The 20670-nt window shown below is 39.0% G+C and overlaps 1 protein-coding gene across 7 annotated transcripts in view; it reads left to right on the plus strand.

Moving 5' to 3' along the window:
- The window catches only part of PTPRZ1 (protein tyrosine phosphatase receptor type Z1), a 131879-nt gene that overhangs the window by 25576 nt on the left and 85633 nt on the right, over positions 1–20670 (plus strand). For all 7 annotated transcript variants that reach the window (XM_052668908.1, XM_052668910.1, XM_052668912.1 and 4 more), the window contains exon 2: positions 11888–11953. In XM_052668908.1, the coding sequence (XP_052524868.1) occupies positions 11888–11953 (66 nt within the window). The remainder of the gene's footprint in view (positions 1–11887; positions 11954–20670) is intronic.

Below are 20670 nucleotides of genomic sequence, written 5' to 3' on the forward strand. Positions count from 1 at the left end.
AGCGGTTAGATTCAGTAGTTAGACTCAACAGTTTCCTGCGGTGATAATTGCCTCCATGTGAAAAGAAGTATACCCTTTCACTGAATCTCTTACTTTCAGATTTCTCATGAATGCCCCTGGCTGTTGTTCTTGTAGAAAGAGGGAGAATAAAAGTTCCTAATCTTCATTTCAGCTATATTCATTATTTTTTATATTTATTTTCATCCCAAAATAAGCATTTGTAACCTTTTCCATCTTCCTTTATTTAGAGCTTTTCCACAGTCACTTTCATTAGTGTTCCCTCTCTCCCATTTCATTGTGCTTGATAGGTTTTAAGATTGCAAGAACTGCACAAAATACAGTTTTTCAGATGAAGCCTCACAAATTATTTGTTTTAAGACTGATTTTGGACCTACTTCCAAATTTCCATAGTTTTGACTCCAGCTATATATTGAAGAACTGGTTTTAGCTCTCCAGGGGTTTCCCAGTCTCCTCTTTCAGCTGGTAACATTAACTGAAAACCTAATAAAGAAAAGTTTTTCTCAATACCTTTTTTAAGAATAATTTTTCTTGCTGCACCAATCAAATCTGAATATCATGTAGTGTTGTTACATGTTTACTTTCCTAGGTAAACATTTTCAGTTGATATAAATACATTACCTACAAGTTGTCAAATTGAGTGTATAGAGTTGCAATCCAAAAGCTGGCCATGTCTCTTTACCAGACTTTAATAAGCCCTTTCTTACCAGAGAGAAATAATCCTCACTTCACAGTCATGCCTTACGCATGTCACTGCTTTTTGGCAGTGTGTACATTTATGAACTATTGTTGTCAAGGATGAAGCCAGGAACAGTAAAATTTTAGCAAAAGCCTCTGGCAAATACTCTGAACACTCACTGAGAATGGTTGACTTTTCTTTGCTATACTTGGTAGTATAGCTATATTAATATATTCCTATTATTAAAACTCATTGTTTGCCTTGGTATAGTCAGAGGTACGCTTGTCTCTCCTCTCCTCTCCTCTCCTCTCCTCTCCTCTCCTCTCCTCTCCTCTCCTCTCCTCTCCTCTCCTCTCCTCTCCTCTCCTCTCCTCTCCTCTCCTCTCCTCTCCTCTCCTCTCCTCTCCTCTCCTCTCCTCTCCTCTCCTCTCCTCTCCTATCCTCTCCTCTCTCCTCCTCTCTCCTCCCCATCCCTCCTCTAGCCTGTTAATTAATGTCTTTATCCAGGATTTTAGCACTGTACACCCACAACAAGAGCAGATATTTGTTTGTCAAGGGCTTTGAGACTCTTTGAGAACCTACAGTGGGAGTTCAGTGTTCAGTTTCCCTTTGGAGAACTAATTCTTCATCGCTTAAGAGCTCCAACTCCTTAGTTCTGTTGGGAGACCTGATCCAAACCAGCAAATAGCTTTGGCAGTTGAATTCCCAATATGGGAATGGCTTTGTCAGCAACCTGTAAGTTGACAAGTCACTTTAGGTGCACTGAAATCTATTTACAAGATTTTAGTGTGCACAAGCCATTAACTCACTACACATTTTTAGATAATGTTTTCCTCTAATTCTGATTGTACTTAATTGACAGTGCAGTTAATTACTCTATTAATTGGCAATTAAAATCATTTAATCTTGGTAGTTGAGTAATTGAAATTAACTGAAAACAGATTTGTTAGTTAGACACGCTGTATTTAATTTCTGTGTCTTACAGTGTTTAGTTTGCGGTAAAAAAAATTGCCTATGAATCATAATGACATTGTCAGGTGTACTGATTTTAGTTTCAAAGATTTAATTTCGTACTGCTAGGAAGTCATAGTCAATTTGCAGTCAGTTATTGAGTGTTGACAGCTGACTGCCATAATATATGAACTTTCAGTTGTATTGAACTAATCTGAACCTGGAGAGAGAATTGCCTCAATGGGATTTTCAGTTCAAACCATGTTATACACTCAGTGTAGGATTGCAAGTAACAAGAGGTCAGAACCTCCATTTTGTGGTTCAGTGCACAAATTAAGGCTTTTCATGGAGTGCCACCACCACCTGAGACCTGGAAAAAGGCTTTTTACTGCCTTAGTGAAAAGTTGGATTATATTGGGAAATGGTTATTGCAGAAAGGTGAAATTTCATGTTTACAATGATTGATTAAACCATGTATCTATCATCTTATAGGGCTATTTTTTCCTCATTTGTGTCAAACCTTGTTCTACTGGGCTTATGTCTGGAGACAGAATTCAGCAAGCATAAAGGGCTACTCTGTAATTAATGCCTCCTATTTTATTCTGCTGGCCAGTGACATCAGAAGTGGATACTGGTGGTACGGCAGTAGGGGTTGAACCTTCCTGCCAGTATTCCATTGCATTTTATTGCTGTGTGACAGATGGCAGCAGAGGGGCAGCCTGACAGAATGGCATCTGACCTGGATGTGTGTATGGAGCAAAGGTGTGTCACTGAATTCCTCCCTGCAGAAAAAAATGGCACCCATTGACATTGACATTCATCTGTGCTTGCAGAACGTTGATGGAGACGAAGCAGTGGATTTGAGCATGGAGAGGCAATGGGTGGTGCATTTCAGCAGCGGTGACAGCAATGGAGGGTTTGACTCTGATGGTGCAGATTTTTATAAGCATGGCACAAGGGCTCTTGTCCACTGCTGGTGCAAATGCATAGCTATTGGTGGTAACTGTGCTGAAAAATAGTGTTTCGTAGCCAAGAATTCACTCTATCAAATAGTGTTATTGTGCTCTTTATATTTATTGTAGTTTCCATGGAAATAAATAGGAGGCATTACTTTCAGAACAACCTATGTATAAAGAAAGAACATAAAGTATATGAACTAGCAAAACAGGCTCTTTTTTTTTCTGAAATCATAAAGCTGTATTCTATTCTGTTTTCTATTACTGCTACATGAAATGTAGATAAATTAGATCTTAGGAGATTGGAAGATAGAGGTGTTTACCTGTATAGTGGTGTAACATTCTGTTGCATTCACACGGGCCTTGTGTAACTTCCCTGGCAGATCTATCTCTCCTCTCCAAGATGAAGAGTATATAGTTTAAATACAAATGAACAAGGTACATGACTACATCGATAGTGCAAAATGTCTGACACTCTCCTGAGTCTCCACTGCCAAACATTATCTGAATTCTGAACATATCTCTAAAGTTCCAGTTCTGTGGGTGATATAGGGCAGAACTAGAATGGGCTTCCTGTTTCCATCAAGGTACTGCCTTGTACATATAAGAAATCTAAGACAGAATTAGACCTCAAAAGTACATCAAATGGTAAATGAAGCGTAGATAACGAGGGATAGAAAAGAATTAAAAAATGAGATCGAGAAAGGAAATTTGAAGAAATTTTATTTTCAAATGGCATGATTTTATTTTGTTTGATATCTCACACATTTTATCAAAATATCTGATGGGAAAAACCAAGAGTAGATTACTGTAGATAGCTGCAGTAAACAAGCACTTCCAGGAGCCATCAATATACATATTTTTGTTTTCAGCAGTATCTGAAAATAACAACACTGTATAACAGAATAGAATAGTGTACCATACTCATTCATGGTTGGTGAAGCAGAGGACCAGATACTGACCACTTGCTTTTCAAAAGAAGTAAAACATGCTGATTAGCAAGAGCCTAGTAGGAGCTCTTAGTGCCTGGATTATTGAAAATACAACTTTTGTGCAAAACTCTCCTTGCATTGTGTACAAGTTGGCAAAACATGGAGGAATGCCCAGATGTGCTCACTTCCCTCTGAAGTTGCCATTCTTCCATAAAGCCTGTAAAACCTAAGATTATACTTGGATTCCTTGAGGGGTTTCAAGATATTCCCCCTTTTTTGTTGTTTGGTGGTTTGTTGTTTTTTTGTTTGTTTTTTTTTTTGGTCCTTTTTAATTTTAGTATGACATCTTTCCCCAAAGAATTCATAGGATGACAGAACAATGTAGGTTGATTCATATGTTTCATTTCATTAATTATTCTTCTAAATATTCTAGAGAAGAGAACTTCTTATTTTTTTGCAAAAAAAATAGGTACACACATTAAGTGCCATTGAAGAGTGTCATGCAAATACAATTACATTATCATTGCTATAAACATTTAAGGAAAGTCCAGTTCTGCTCAGTTTTCTCTTTTCCTATTTCTCTGGTAGTGCTAACAGAAGCAAATTCATCTTAAAATGAAGCCTGTAATTTCACTGACCTGGTTGAATTTTGTTTATTCATGTCTGGCCTGGATTTTCTCCTAGTTTTTTTTTAACGTGATTCTGTTAATTTATATGTGTAGCACTATAAGATCAAGTGGGTTCAAGGAGAAGAGTCTGGAAAGAAGCAATTGTATAAAAGTGTATTTCAGGAGGCACAGCTTGATCCCTGCATTTGAATAGAATTTCCCACCTCTATCATAAAACCCAATTTGCCTCACTGCAATCACTGAACATTCATGGTACATCTTCAGATAGATTACATTCTTCCTAAGCCCCTTCTGGTTTTCTTTTCAGATACCTAAAATTTGCTAAACATCCTTCAACAGCAGGCTAGTCATCCAGGACTCCTGGGTTACTTTGTATGTAGCCCAAGAGCTTCATAGGAATCTAATTTCACTCACCTGTACCTGTTCAAAAACATCTCTTCTGGAAAGATACCAGTTCCCTACCTATACACTCTGTTGTCTACTTGTTTTCAACGAGCTGGCACTTGAAAGCTACTTGGACTCCTAGCAAGTCTTAAAACTGAATATAATCAATGCTTCATCTGATTGCTAATAGTTGTGCAGGAAGCTGAAGTCTGTCAGACCATTTTAATGCCCAAATGTACAAGATCACAAATGGAAGGATACATCTAACATACGCTATTACCTTGCCAGTAGTCACCACGAAAGCAGAAGCAGCAAGTTTAAGCAGTTTGGCCATACTCTGTGGTATTCTGAGCTCACAATAGTGCATTTTGTAAACTCTAGGCATGTAAAACTGCAATAGAGTAGAACATAAACTGGTCAAACTGGAGTCCTTGTTAGAATCATAGAATCACAGAATCTTCAAGGTTGGAAAAGACCCACAGAATCACCCGGTCCAACCATCCACCTGTCACCAACAGTTCTCATTAAACCATGTCCCTCATCACAATGTCCAGACATTCCTTAACACCTCCAGGATTGGTGACTCCACCACCTCCTGGGCAGCCCATTCCAGTGCCTGACCATTCTTTCAGAGAAGCAGTGTTTCCTAACGTCCAGCCTGAATGTCCCCTGGCACAGCTTGAAGCCATTCCCTCTAGTCCTGTCACAGTTACACGAGAGAAGAGGCTGACCCCCAGCTCACTACAACCTCCCTTCACGTAGTTACAGAGAGCAATAAGATCTCCCCTGAGCCTCCTCTTCTCCAGACTGAACATTCCCAGCTCCTTCAGCCGCTCCTCATAAGCCCTCTGCTTCAGACTCCTCACCAGCTTTGTTGCCTTTCTTTGAACCCATTGCAGGGCCTCAATGTCTTTCTTGTAGTGAGGGGCCCAAAACTGGACACAGTACTTGAGATGTGGCCTCACCAGAGCTGAGTACAGGGAGGTCTTGTTGCTTTTGTATATAGAGATGCACTGGAAAACTGTGGTTAAATGTTATTTACAAACCATAGTTATAGGTATTATCCTTTTAATTCATGGCACTGTTCACTATAAAGCTGTGACAACTGAAGTAAACAGAGCTCTTGTTAATATCCTGGTGCTTAATGACAGCTAGTTTTCAATTAAACTCATCAGTCTTTTTTTTTTTTTTTTTTTTTTCTTTTTTCCACGTTTGAATGCAATCCGTATTGGTAAATGCACATTCTTAGTAAATGCACACAATTGTCACTTTTCAAGAGGAGTTCTGTTTTGGCTTCATATTTATTGCACAGAAAGTTTCACTTTTCAGTCTGTATCAGAGTGAGCAGCCTACACTCCAGCATGATGAAGAGAACTGACTCTCTTTATAGATACCTTAAAATGTATCTATGACTAAAATAAGCCTACCCAGAAGGAACTGTGGGTAAAAAAATACAATTTTAAATTTATCTAGGACTGTCAGAATTCTCAAACCCATCTTGACAAAAGATTTAGACACTGACTTTCTGGGAGAAATAATGTATGAAATGGTAGAAATGGGCTATAAAAACATCTTGGTGTTTTTAAGAGTTTTACAGATGACATTAACAAATTGAACAAATCCATGAAAGAGACGATATTTAGACAAATGTAGCTCATTGTCTCAAAGGGATTGATACGTACTGTGCTCTGAATCTTTTCATTCATCTGTCAGCATAAATCAAGAATCGTTGAAGTCAAGAAAATGAAACTATACCATGATAAGATGTTGAAAGGTATACAAACGGGACCTGAGACTTTCTGTCAGCAGAAGGAGCTAAAATAAGGACACTTATTGAGGAAGTGCCCTATTTATCAACAGAGGTGATTTTGCTTAGTTTTAGTTTCATTTAAGATTGTTTTTTGAAGTAGAATATATAATAAAAGCCTTTCTAATCTATTTATTGTTTTTTTTTAATATGTGAAAAGTGTTAAGCATCTATTTTGCTAATCACATGTAGCTTTTTTAAAGAAAAAATATTATGTCAGCTGTGCATTTTGTCTTTCTCTCTGACTTATTTGTAGGATCTTTGTCCAGTGCCCTACTTTTAAGGTACTAGCTACCTGCATGTCCCTGTTTCAGCTATTCTTTTCTTCTTAATTTCATGTTTGTTCTTATCATACTATTTCAATTTGTACTTTGTGTTTCAACCTAACTCTTCTCCAGTGTCTTAGTCTAAAAATATGACTTTCTAAATGTCTTATGTTCTGTAAAAGTGTTGTTGAAGAGTAAAAAATAGTAGATCAAGTAGAGCATAAAGTCATAGCTACATTACTGTATTTGGATGAGTAGCATACAAGGCATTCACTTTTAGGCATAAATTTGTTCACCTTGAGAGCCTTCAGTGGTTTTAGGTCAGTCTTTGCAGAAGGAAACGTGAATCTGGATGCTTAGTTCTTTGTCCTTCTGAACAGCTTGCTGAGTGTCTGGGCAAGCTCTCAGATGCTGGTATGTATTAGAATAATGTACAAATAGATATTTGAATAAAAATTTGAAGAATGTTTTGCTAGGTCAAGCCACTTTTCTGATAACACCTTGCAACAGGCAATAGCAAATATTGAGGGAAGTACATTAAAATAAATATGTAATGATAATTTTCCAGTATAATCCTTCCAGTTTTATTGGTGTCTGGTTCAGGGACATAGTGATCCAAAAGTGCTATCATTCTGTTTAAGAGGTGTTTGTGGATTTCTCATTCACAGATTTTTGTAATCTATTCCAAACCTGTATAAGCTTCTAGTACTGACAACACCCAGTTTGTGCAGTGTCAATAATGTAAGTGTATGAAAAGGAGATCTCATAAGGCACAATTTTGTTTAAAATGAGAATTTCTCTACTTCATATTTCTCAAAGAGAAAATTAGCACGTTTTCAGTGGTTGCTTACATCCTTATCATAGAATCATAGAATCATAGAATGGCCTGGGTTGAAAAGGATATCAAAGTTCATCTAGTTTCAATGCCCTGCCACATGCAGGGTCATCAACCACTAGACCAGGCTGCCCAGGGCCACATTTAGCCTGGCCTTGAATACCTCCAGGGATGGGGGATCCACAGCCTCTCTGGTCAGCCAATTCCTTGCTGGAATCCAGTGTTTTTCTATACTCTTCCTTGAGATACGAACCACAAATCCAATCCTATCCATGTAAATTGAAATTTGTATTGATTTTAATGCCATACATGACTATAATGTGTTGCCATTGTCCATTACCCTCCTTGTTCCTCAGTTCCATCTGGGGACAGGAGAAAAGTAGTGAGTGACTTGTGACTTCCTAGGACCAAGCAATGTTGACAAGCAATGTTGACAACTTGAGTGAAGAGTTGAGTGCCTACCTCTACTTTACACACAGAACATCAGCACCTCATTTGTAGAAAATCTTATATCTAAATGTGTCTCAGCTTCCATAGGTAAAACAGAATTTCATAAATGGAGGCTTTGTTGGCAGTGCAGCAAAGAAGTTCAGATTGTCGTTTAGGGTTAGCAAGGGCAAAACCACAGGAGATTGTCCCTTTGTTCTTTTGAATCTAGCAACTGGTATATTGACACCACCTTGGCAAAAAGGACAGGTATAAAGACCTAGTAAAATTACAGCAGCCTGCTATAAAATTACAGAATACACTCTGTATCCTGCAAAGCAAAGCAGCATATTGAGTGTGGCATCCCCAAACAAACTTGTGTCTCAGGAACTGTCCTCTCAATACCCTTTTCTCTCAGCCTGAGGAGCAGGGTCTCTGGAGGGCACTGTGGCTTGTTGCCTCAGCATCTTTTAAAAGATTGCCCTGACAAAAATCAGAGATTCAAAGTTCCATTTCCATTTCTTTTAATTTTTTTCTGTGCTTTGTTATCCCAGCACAGAGTGTCAAATCAAGATTTCATTCACAGACATTTATTTTAATCTTAAAACTATTCACTTTTTACCTTTACATTTGATGAATAAATACAAACTGAGGTTCTGAATGCTTCATTCACAGAAGTAAATAAAAAACAACTTGACTTCCCCATAAATGCAAAAGAGACATCAAACTCATGTTTAGAGGAAGAAAACCTGGATACTCACGCATAGTTGGAAAAAAATATCTACAAGATCTTATTACTCCCACCTCTATGGTTTAACCAGAAACTTATCTTCTCTGTTTTCTCTCTGTGACTGAGCATGAAACAAGGTCAAGAACAAATAGGTTGGTCCAGCTTCCCCTCGCAAACACTATGCTGTGGTTTAACTTGGCAGGCAGCTGAACACCACACAGCCCTTCACTGACTCACTCCCCTGCTCCCTGTGGGATGGAGGAGAGAATCAGGAAAAAAAGTAGAAGTCATAGCTTGAGATAAAAGCTATTTATTGAGACAGGACAGGAAGAGAGAAATAACAGTAATGATTACATATATATGTGTATACATATATTTACAAAAGAAGTGATGCACAAGCAATTGCTTACCACCAGCTGACTTATGCCCAACCAGCCTCTGAGCTGCAGCTGCCCCCCAGCCCATTCCCCTCAGTTTTACTGTTTTTTCACATGATGTCATAAGGTATGGAACAGCTCTTTGGTCAGTTTAGGTCAGTTGTCCTGATTCTGCCCATTCCCAGCTCCTTGTGCCCCCTTACTGGCAGGACAATACAATAAACTGATACTGGCTCTGCGCAGTACTGCTCAGCAACAGCTTACACACTGGCGTGTTATCAACATTGTTTTTCTCCTACAGCCATAACTACAATAGCATCATACCAGACACTGTAAAGAAGATCAACTCTGGCCCAGCTGAAACCAGGACACGGTGCAGCACTAGCTACCATTACTCTTAACCTTATCAGCCTCTGGGAGTATGCAGAATGTGAAAGGAAACAAGTCACAGAAAACCTGGCTTTGAAGGAGGGTAGAAGGGAACAAAAAGCATTTAATGATTTAATGATATCTTGGATGCCTCCCTGACGTACATAGAAAGATAACCATAGAACAACTGAAAAATGATCCCACAACTGAGCTGTCTTGCACTATGAATAAATCAACAGTCTTTGGAAACATGTTCAACAGCCTCCTGAAAGCAGAGGAGAACATAAAGGATTTTTTTGCTTCATAAAACAACACCTCAAGCAGTAGAACTCAGGTTATTTTGTGTACTGTCTGAAGAGGCGGTCAGCATCACAAGAGCTGTGCTGATTCTCGAGATGATTAAAAGTTCAAGTATCAGAATTGTAGATTTACATATAAAACCACGAGACTTTTGTGAAGGCTTTCTTATGAATACCATACAAATTTAAATTACACATTAGGAACTTGAATACATTATTTAAATAGAGGTATACATGCTGTCATATTCCAAAAGAAAAATGGTTGTCAAGTTGTTAACTCTAAAACTGTTTTCTCCTAGTTGGTCTCTGTACTCTCAGCTGATCACTGGGTGTTTACACAGCAAGGCTTTATACCATGCATGGTGAGGTTTTGCCAGGGAAGGTAGTGGAGTTCACTGCAGGAAGTGCTGCATGTGCTTGTCCCTGTACATTCCTATAGAAACACACACTTTTTCTGACACCCCTCATTCCTCAATTGCTCCCTTCCCCAAATGAAATTTTATTTTCTTCCTCCACTTTGTCACTCGTGTACCAGAAAGAGGCAATCCCAAGACCACGGGTAATCACTGTCTGTGAGTGCGGTAGCACAATATGTGAATGGCAGAGGAGAGAAGCTATATGAACTCCTAAGGTCTCCTGGCATTTATAAAGACTTTCCGTAAGATTTACTGGGTCTGTAAGTGTGTAATGCACCAAAAAAAGTGAACCTTGCCCCTTTTTTTCTTGCTCATTGAAGCTATCGCTCCTTGTCCATCAGGCCTCCATGAGGAGTTTAGAAAGTGGTGGGACGCTCTCACGCCCAAACCCTGCGCACTTAGCATATGAATGCTCCAGCGATTGTTTGAAGCAACAATTAGGAGGACACTGGATAAAGGAGGAAATTGGAGACAGCAACTAACACCTGTGAATCAGAACTTAAACAGCTTTCTTTTACATAATTAATTAAAGATGCAGGCACAATGCATACTGACTTGAAAACACAGTCCAAAGACAATACCCGTGCACATGAGGCCCTTTGCCTCTGCTTTCGGTTCTGCTGCTCACATGGGAGGGTTGTTCTTTTTGTAGAAATCTTAGTCATGACTGAATGTTGCTAAGTGTTACAAGGGTGTTTTTTTGATGGGGAGGAAGAAAGTGAAGAAAAAAACATTGAAAAGGAATTCCAATTTCGTGGAGGTTGCAGATGAATTTATTAAAATACATGGACTTCAGATAGGTAGCAGAAAATCATTCTAAAGCACTGAAGAGTGCTAACCTTCCAAATAGCAATTGCGATTGAATGTACTGTAAGCAGTGCTACAGACTTGTTCTTATTAAAGAAAAATAAGTGGATGTTATACTTCTGTTTCATGAAATTGTATTTATTGCAGAATGTGAGCAAAATTCCATGGCATTTTCTCAAGGAGACAATCCATATGTGTGCTCATATGCAATTATTTCTTAAATGGGTTGTATTGTGCCTCTTCAGAGCAGTATTTGATGAAACTTGTGAAGATATTATTACTCTAGAAATTACCAAAGAAATATCCAATTTGCATATAATAATAAGTAGTATGGGGCACATTCTTCTATGTGCATGCATCAGCAGTATTGCTAGAATTATGCCAGCAAAGAGCACAGTGGTGAAGGTTATTCGGTAGTCAGAAAAAAAATCAATTTATACAGTCAGTCTCTCTAGAGAAAAACAATGTTATAAAAAGTGTTGAATATCTAGCTTTTCTCAGTAGGGTTTATGGAGATACACATACATTAGTTAAAGTGCTGATGCTAGTCCGCAGTGAAATTTTTGAATATTTCTTCATTATTTTTAAATGGCATCAATAATATAAAGATAGAGGAAAAACTGTGAAGTCTAACTATACTGAAGTTGAAGTTCAGTTTTCCTTGACTTTCAAGTAATTTAGTCTGGTTCTTTCTGAAGGACATCACAGATGATGTCAAGTGTAAAGCTAAAAGTTAAGAATTGAAAAACAAACGAGATTCAGATAAACTGAAAAAAAACACATAAAAAACACATTGTTTTGTTTGTGACCTTTATATGATACAATACAAATGGTATTTGTATTCTAGTCAACTATTCTCACCGTTTGAAGTTCAAAATACAGACTAAGTAAATCATAGATCAGTAATTTCCACAGTGTTATCTTCTTGGAGTTGAGAGAGTCATCTATATGTCATGTTCCTATTAGCCTCTATTTTTAATATTGTAAATGCATTGCTATTTTGCAGATTTGGTATACGGATACTACAGACAGCAGCGGAAGTTGACTGAAGAAGTTGATTGGTCATATACAGGTAAACAGAACTTTCTTACCAAAGAACTTACTTTGCTTTCATGTCTTCACGTTCATTCCTATAACTTCAAGAGCCTGTTTTGTGTATCTACCATCTACCATACGCCTAAACAATTCCTGAAGTAAAAATGTAGAAAATGTATTCTCAAAAATTATGGCAATTTTGCAGCGGTAGAAATTATGCTTCCTATGTCTGTGACTTCGGGAAAAAGCCTTAAAACCTTAAACTTGACACTTCAATGAAGGCTGGGACTTCATTGTTAGGTTCTCTTCTGTCATCTGAATACTTCTATTCAGGTAAGTCTGAAAAGCACACAGAAAGGCTGAAACAATGTGCAATGCATTTTGTGGGTGAGAATACACCCATATATTGCATGTGAACTTCTGTGCTTTGCTTCTGGCTACTCAAGCATCCTTTCAGGCACCATGCTGCTTATCCTAAAAAGTCAGTCATTAGGCAGTAAAATCTCATTTGCATGAGTAAGAAAGTTATATCCTTAAATTCTGAATGAGTGTTTCTTAATCATGGAAGAGCTATAGGAAATTTAAAATTACCCTCCTTGATTCTTCTGTATAAGTCAAGCCACTTCCAGTAATATTGGAAAGATATTTTTTTTTCCCTAAATGATACATGTATTTTACCCAGAACATAAAAATTGTCTTCCTGTGAATGTGTTTAGGCTCTTACATTTTTAATGATTTCAGTTATTGTTTAAATAAGGACTTCCAGATTTCAGTGTTTCATATATTTGTTCAAAATATGTTCTTGTAACTAAAGAAAATTATACCATTCTTTTTCTTTCTTTCACTCCCTTTCTCATTTTTGGGATAGTTTTTATCTTCCAGGGTAAAACATATCTAACAGGTTTTGAGCCTAGAGAGAATTGAAACAAGTTAGTCATAAACCCTTCAAAATGAGATTTATAATGAAAACTCCCACTTACACACATTGTACGGCAAAACTCAAGCATAAAATCAATCATACAATATTCTGTGTCCAAAATCCATCCGTTTTTTAATATTGCAGTTAGAGAAGTGCAGAGATAAGCCTCCAGGATTACAGGTGACCAGAGGGCAATTTATGAGTTTACTTTAAAGAACACTGAATGAATTTTACATAGGACATCAGAGAAGGCTAACTCAGAGCATGCACCCACTGTGCAGCTGCAGCAACAGCCTCACATTATATTTGCTGGGTATTCTGTATTGCTGGATGGCAAAAGACTCTGCACGCTGGAGAACTCAGACCTGCTGGCTCACTCCTGTAAATATGTGAGATACCAGCATGTAGTCATCGCACTTTGCGTGCCTCTCCCTCCTGATTTACTGCTGGCAAAGCCTTTCTCTTTAACCATACATATATACTCAGCTGCATACGGTGCTTGAGGACATAAAGTGTGAGAGCCCTGCTTCAGCACTTTTCATGCAGACATCTCCTGTTATAGAATCATAGAATCATAGAATGGCTTGGATTAAAAAGGCCCCAAAGATCATCTGGTTTCTACCCCCTGCCATGGCCACGGTCACCAACCACTACACCAGGCTGCCCAGAGCTACATGCAGCCTTGCCTTGATTGCTTCCAGGGATGGGGCATCCACAATCTCTCTGGGCAACCTGTTCCAGTGCATCACCACCCTCTGAGTGAAAAACTTCCTCCTAATATCTAACCTAAATTTCCTGTCTTAATTTAAAACCATTCCCCCTTGTCCAGTCTCTATCCATCCACGTAAACAGTCATTCCCCCTCCTGTTTATACGCTCCCTTCAAGTACTGGAAGGCCAATCCTTGCCATGACAGGACAAGGATTTTCAGAGTCTTATTGCAGGAGCTACATATAAATCATGTACACAGTACGTAGGCACTGTTTTTATGTGGTGTTTTCCTAAAATACCATGGGATTGATTTATGACATAAACAGAGTACACAAATTCAACTTTCACTTAAAAACACAGTCTTCTTGAATTTGAAGATACAACATTTCACATAACTGTGCCTCATTGCTCAGAGCACAAGTGCAAACAGTGTCAAGTACTCATATGTATAAATTTAATATTTTTTTCAATATATTCAGAATCCAGACTAGCATACTGAGAGTTGCCTAGAACCACCTGAGATGCCCGTGAGTATCTGAGGCACATGGCAGGACTTGAAGATTTATTGGGCAGTGTTAGTGGTGAATGGACTAGATAATCCTGGAGGTTCCTTTCCAACCTTAATGGTTCTATGATTCTATGATAACTACTACAGCTAACTCAGATCTACAGTTTTGAGACATAAGGCAACACACACATTTCTGAATAGATGACCTATACTTTGTCAGTTTATTGCTTCTGTGGACACCACTTATATTTCTCTGTTTTATAACCCACTCACTGAAAAACCTAAAAAATTAGCCTCCATGTGCCAGTGAAGTTTTATGAGTGGGCCTTGGGACCATGCAGCCGTGCAGTTCAATCAGCTATGACAAGGAAGCATCTACCTAGCATGGTAAATTTATCTGAGTTTCAGCAGACTTCATTCATATCAAATAAGAAATGTCAAATGCATTAGTTATAGTAAATCAATAAACTTCTTTTGCTGTGAGCAAAAGTAAAATAGAACTAGAGAAATAACTTGAATTTCACCTGCTGAAATCATGTAATTTTTGAAGGTGAAATATCCTAATGAAGCAATTTCACATACTTTAACTTATATGACTAATCATCACATTTTGATTCTTTGGTAAATGTCTAATGATAGCATAAATGTTATTGGAAACATTTTGTATTATCTAAGAACTCAGCTCTGATCCACAGAAAAGCCTGCACTTTCAAGCATGATTTTTATTATTTTTTTGTGTACGTGTTTCCTGACTTTGTATATATTTGCACAGACAGTAGAGTATTAAAAATGTAGCCAGGGCAAGTGAACATTGTATTTGCATCCATTTTCTTCAGGAGAAATTGATTTTAAACTAGTCTACTAGTAGACATTACTTGAACAAATTTCTTTCTATTTTTTCATTAAAGCAGTGATAGAAAGTATTTTTGATGACATCATGAATATTTTTAAATTGTCATATATTAAAAGTGAATTCAACTATTACTGTTGTTGAAAAAACAAGTGTACTGAGAAAAGGTATTTTCTCAAATCAGTTACATAGAAGTTGATAACCAGAGATCATTTAGACATTATTTAGCTCCACCACTAAGGTTAGGCAAAAGATGCCTCAAAGAAGGGTTCTTTTTTCAGTGCAATTCTTTTCGGTTGAGATTGTTACTCCTGAGATTTGAGTTCCTGTTGATTTTACAACGAACAAGTTATGTGGCTTAGGGTAAAACTTGAGCGAAATTCTATTAAAAGCAAGAAATTCTGAACAGGAATTGCAAAAACTGAATAATTTTTTAAATTGAATTATGCAAATGAATTGCATAGCCAGCTCAGTGTTCTTTGTCTCTTCACGACTATTAAGTTCACTTTGTGCTGCCATTAGTTATATGATACAATGAGCCACAATTGCCTTGTAGTCACTAGCTACTCTTTCCTTGACAAAAGGTGATTTTAATCTAAACTTCAGTGTCTCTTGAGCATTCAAAGATAATTTTGTGATTTGCTGGTTTTGTTTTTTTGTTTGTTTGTTTGTTTGTTTGTTTTTGTCTTTTCCTCCAAGCAAAATGTACCTCATAATTCCCTTTTTTCTCTGGGGGTATTCTGAATGTTAGAATAAGAATTACAGAATCACAGAATGGCCAGAGTTGGAAAACACCTCAAGGATCATGAATCTCAATCCCCATCACATGCAGGGCCACCAACCTCTCCATTTCATAGCAGCCCAGGCTGCCCAGGGCCCCATCCAACCTGGCCTTGAACACCTCCAGGGAAGGACGGGGCATCCACAGCCTCCCTGGACAGCTGTTCCAGCACCTCACCACTCTCTCTGTAAAGAACTTCCCCCTGACATCCAACCTAAATCTTCCCTCCCTCAACTTACAACCATTTCCCCTTGTCCTGCAGTTATCAACCCTTTTAAAGAGTTGATTCCCCTCCTGTTTGTGGGCTCCCTTTAGGTACTGAAGGGATGCAATGAGGTCACCCTGCAGCCTTCTTTTCTCCAGGCTGAACAAGCCCAGCTCCCTCAGCCTGTCCTCATAGGGGAGGTGCTCCAGTCCCCTGATCATCTTCGTGGGCCTCCTCTGGACCCTCTCCAATGGCTCTCTGTCTTTGTTCTGCTGGGGGCTCCAGACCTGGACACATTATTTGTGTTTGAAATGATTCTTGAGGATCCTATGGTCCAAATAAAGCTGCACAAAGCTTGTTCAGACCATGCCCAACTGAGTTCTGAAATTCTCTAAGGAGTGAAGTATTGCATCTGGGGCAATGTGCTCTACCTTTATTCTGAAGTTTTAATTTTCATTTAAACAGCTGCAATTTCTCTTATATCAACTTGCAACCATTGCCCCTTGCCCTTCACCTTTGCACTGCTTGTAGATGACCTTTACGTAGCAGTAGACTTCAGCCAGGTTTCCCCTTTCTCTGTTCTTCTCTGCACTGGTACAGACTCACCTCGAATAACTTGTGCACATTTGGGCACCATAATCTAAAGCCATGTTAAACTGTTAGAGAAAGTCCAAAGGAGGGCTACGAAGATGGGGAAGGGTCTAGAGGGTAAGGTATATGAGGAGCGGCTGAGGCCCCTGGGTGTGTTCAGCCCCTAGCAGAGGAGCTGAGGGGAGATCTCATGGCAGCTGCCTCTCCTCAAAGGGAGCAAAGGGGCAGCTCTGTTCGTTGGTGACAGCGACAGGACACGAGGGAATGGCATGGAGGTGTGTCAGGACAGGGTCAAGAGAGGATTAGGGAAAAGGTTATTCACCAGAGTGTGGTCAAGCACTGGAACAGTGATCATGGCAGTGAGCTGCGAGAGTTCAAGAAGAATTTGGACAACACTCTCAGAGATATGGTCTGATTTTTGGTGGAGCAAGGAGTTGAACTCGATGATCCTTGTGGGTCCCTTCCAACATGGGATATAATATGATTCTATTCTTTGATCTCCAGCCTCAACAAACCCAGCTGCCTCAGTCTCTCCTTATATGGGGTATGCTCCAACCACCCAGCCATCTCAGTGGACCTTAGTTTGTCAATATCTGTCTCATGGGTTGGGGAAAAAGTTAAAATTGCACTCAGTATTCTAGATGTCACATCAGTAGAGAAAAAAATAATTATTTTGCTGGCTGTACTGTTGCTAATGTAGCCTGGTATGTTATTGGCCTTTTTTGCTACAAGGTGACACTGCTGACTCACCCAAAATGCAGTGTTCATCAGGAAAATTAATTATAATCTTTTCAGATAATTTTGAATGACTGTTATATCTCAGTAGTAAAACTTGACAGTGTGTAGATGCTCTTCTGACCCTTGCACCAGTGCTATCTATTGTAACAATGCCTAAATGTAATGGCTCGCTGTTTTGCTCTGATGTTGAATGTTAAACTAATCATGTTAAACTAAAAATTGTTATCACTGTATGTCTAATTCAACACCCCCTGGAGATCTGCATACTATATTTTTCCACACTATTATCATTACAAAGACAAAACCTTAGTTGACATTTGAAAGGCTATTTTTGCCACCCTGGGTTTTGGAAATTCATACTGACGATTTCAAGTTGTAGTTGCCTGCTGTTTAACTCTGAACTCTAAAAATGGCCTTATTTTCAGTGGTACTGAGAAAATGTAATTCTCTTCATTGTCCAAACAAGATTTAGTATTTTAATTTCAAATTTTGTTCTGTTGTATGATAATACTGTGGCAATTCTAGTGCACGTTCACTGCTCATAAAGTTTATGGGAAACTTGTTGCTCATGTCCATAAACATCCACAGGTTTTCTTTGCTTTTCACTCAGCCTAAAAAGTAAGCATGCATCTACACTATCTGAACCATGGCTCAAGAAAGCAACTTTGACATTGGTGGCTGATTGTACTTATCCTGTAAGATGTCACCTGTTTCTATTATCCCAAAAATTAATACAGGTAAATTGAAATGTTTCAGACTCTCTTCTCACCCTTGCTCTGTCTTGCCTGTCCAAATAGCCTTATTACATAAAGATGGAACCCAGGACCGATGGACTTAATAAACAGTTATACCAGACCAAAACAGGTCTCCAAGAAAGATCTGGCCAAAAACTGGTGAAAGATCCTGCTGTTACTGGCAGGATAGAACCTTGTTCTAGGGTTCATGATACACAATACATATTAGGATCACCTATGTAATAGGTGATGCTCCCCCTCTACTCTGCCCTGGTAAGACCTCATCTGGAGTACTGCATCCAATTCTGGGCTCCCCAGTACAAAAAGACAGGGATCTCTTGGAAAGAGTCCAGCGGAGGGCCACGAAGATGGTGAAAGGCCTGGAGCATCTCTCCTATGAGGAAAGGCTGAGTGAGCTGGGTCTGTTCAGCCTTGAGAAAAGAAGACTGAGAGGGGACCTGATCCAGGTCTATAAGTATCTAAGGTGTGGGGAGCAGGATGACGAGGCCGGACTCTTTTCAGTGGTGAGTGGAGACAGGACAAGGGGAAACGGCTGGAAACTGCAGCATAGGAAGTTCCGCACAAATATGCGCAAGAACTTCTTTACAGTGAGGTGACGGAGCACTGGAACAGGCTGCCCAGGGAGGTGGTGGAGTCTCCTTCTCTGGAGATGTTCAAGACCTGCCAGGATGCCTACCTGTGCGACCTGCTGTAGGGAACCTGCTTTGGCAGGGGGGTTGGACTCGATGATCTCTGGAGGTCCCTTCCAACCCCTACAATTCTGTGATTCTGTGATTCTGTGATTTTTTTCTTGCTATCTAGCTATCATGGCAGTATCAGCAGAAAATTGTGAGGAGAGTTGATCATTTTATCTCCTTCTATGAAATAAATTGCTTTGTGGTTTATATTCACAAAATATAATCAAGAGTGATGTGCTGCATCTGTTGTGACAAATAAAGGAGTATCTGTACTCTTCGGTCCTGAGTATTTCTTCTATAAAGGATGCAGCATAATAAATCAAAATAACATGCATTCTTTTATTAACTCTTATAAAAATAGCTCTGCAGAGAGTCTTTTTTTTTTTTTTTTCAGTAGATCTTATGCTTCAGAGGCTGCCATACCTTTTCACGCATGAAAGCTCATTACTTATATTTACATCCCCCTGATCACGCAGCCACTCATGGTTCGAGTGTTTTATCATTAAAATTCACAGACTTATTAATTAAAAAGCCTGTCACATTATTATGGGCTTGGGAAGGCTGATGATTCAGCAACAGAAATTACAGTGTTATGCATCTGTTCGCGTCAAAGAGACAAGCTGTACTCAATGAGTGAGCTACATGCTAACTGCAATGACCATAGAAAAGTGAACTTTCAAGATATTTCAGTTTACTGACTCAACAACACAAAGCATGTTATTCAACACAATAAGAAATCTATTCAATATATTTATGGTCAGACCTTTGAATTCACATGAAGTGCTATGGTCTCATCGGCGGTCTCCATTCTTTCTGATCAGGAGAGATGATCTTTGAGCTCTATCACAGAATCAGAGAATTGTAGGGGTTGAAAAGGCCCTCTGGAGACCATCTGGTCCAGGCTCCCTGCTGAAGCCTGGTTCCCAACAGTAGGTTGCACATGAAAGAGTCCAGGCAAGGGAAGGAGACTCCACAAGCTCTCTGGTTGTGTTCCTGTGCTCTGCCACCCTCAAAGTACTTTTTTTGTTTTCATGTTCATTTGAATCTTCCTGTGTTCCAGTTTGTGATCGCTGGCCCTTGTCCTGTTGCTGGATGCCTCTGATAAGATCCCCTCAGTCTTCTCTTCTCCAGGTTGAGCAGCCCAGGTCTCTCAGCTTTTCCTCAGAAGGGAGGTGCTCCAGGCCCCTCGTTATCTTCATGTCAGTTGAACTCTCTCTAGTAGTTCTCTGTCTTTCTTGAATGGGGGAAGAGGGGGAACACAGAACTGGATAAAGTACTCCAGATGTGACCTCTCCAGAGGATTGCTAGGAGAAATGATTCAGTTAATATTTCTAGGATAAAACTGAATGGAAGACTTGCAAAGATCTTTGGAAGCAGGGAAAGTAGGAAAAATGAACCCCAAATTAATGGACCTTTTAAAGTTGTGTGCACACAGGATAGTTATGAAGAACAGCGTGTTGGTATTCATATTTAGCATCTCACTGGAAAAGGTCTGTCAGTAAAGATTTAAGTCATCCGTTTTCCAGTTTCCTGATAAGGCCTGTTCCTTCCCCCATTTCTTTCTTTAAATGCTATAAACAAATAACCCAGCTGTGTCATTATCAGAAATTGCATGTCATCTAATTCTGAGCACCAACTAGATTATTCAAATGCAGGAGAGCCCATTTCTGAAGTGTAGAAATCAAAGCATGTGGTATTTACAAAATGTGGCACAGCTGTTTTGACAAGGTCTGACCGAGGGTCACAGAGATATAGACTGCCTACTAAGTAAATGTGATTTGAAATGGAAAGCTTTTATAGAATTGTTGTCTTTGGGAATACACTGAACTTAAATTAAAAAAAAAAAAAAAAAAAAAAGCAGATTACTGATTTCTCACAGTAGACTACAGCATGTGGTTAAGCCTCTTTGTCCTTCAAAAGGATCATAAAAGTATCCTCATCTATATACTCCTGAATCATTTCTCATTTACAAGCACATTCAATCTGTGCTGAAGTGGGAAGGATATGTGCTTCAGGACTG

The sequence above is a fragment of the Tympanuchus pallidicinctus genome, unplaced genomic scaffold, assembly GCF_026119805.1.
Source record: "Tympanuchus pallidicinctus isolate F22 unplaced genomic scaffold, pur_lepc_1.0 scaffold8, whole genome shotgun sequence".
In the NCBI taxonomy this organism is placed as follows: Eukaryota; Metazoa; Chordata; class Aves; order Galliformes; family Phasianidae; genus Tympanuchus; species Tympanuchus pallidicinctus.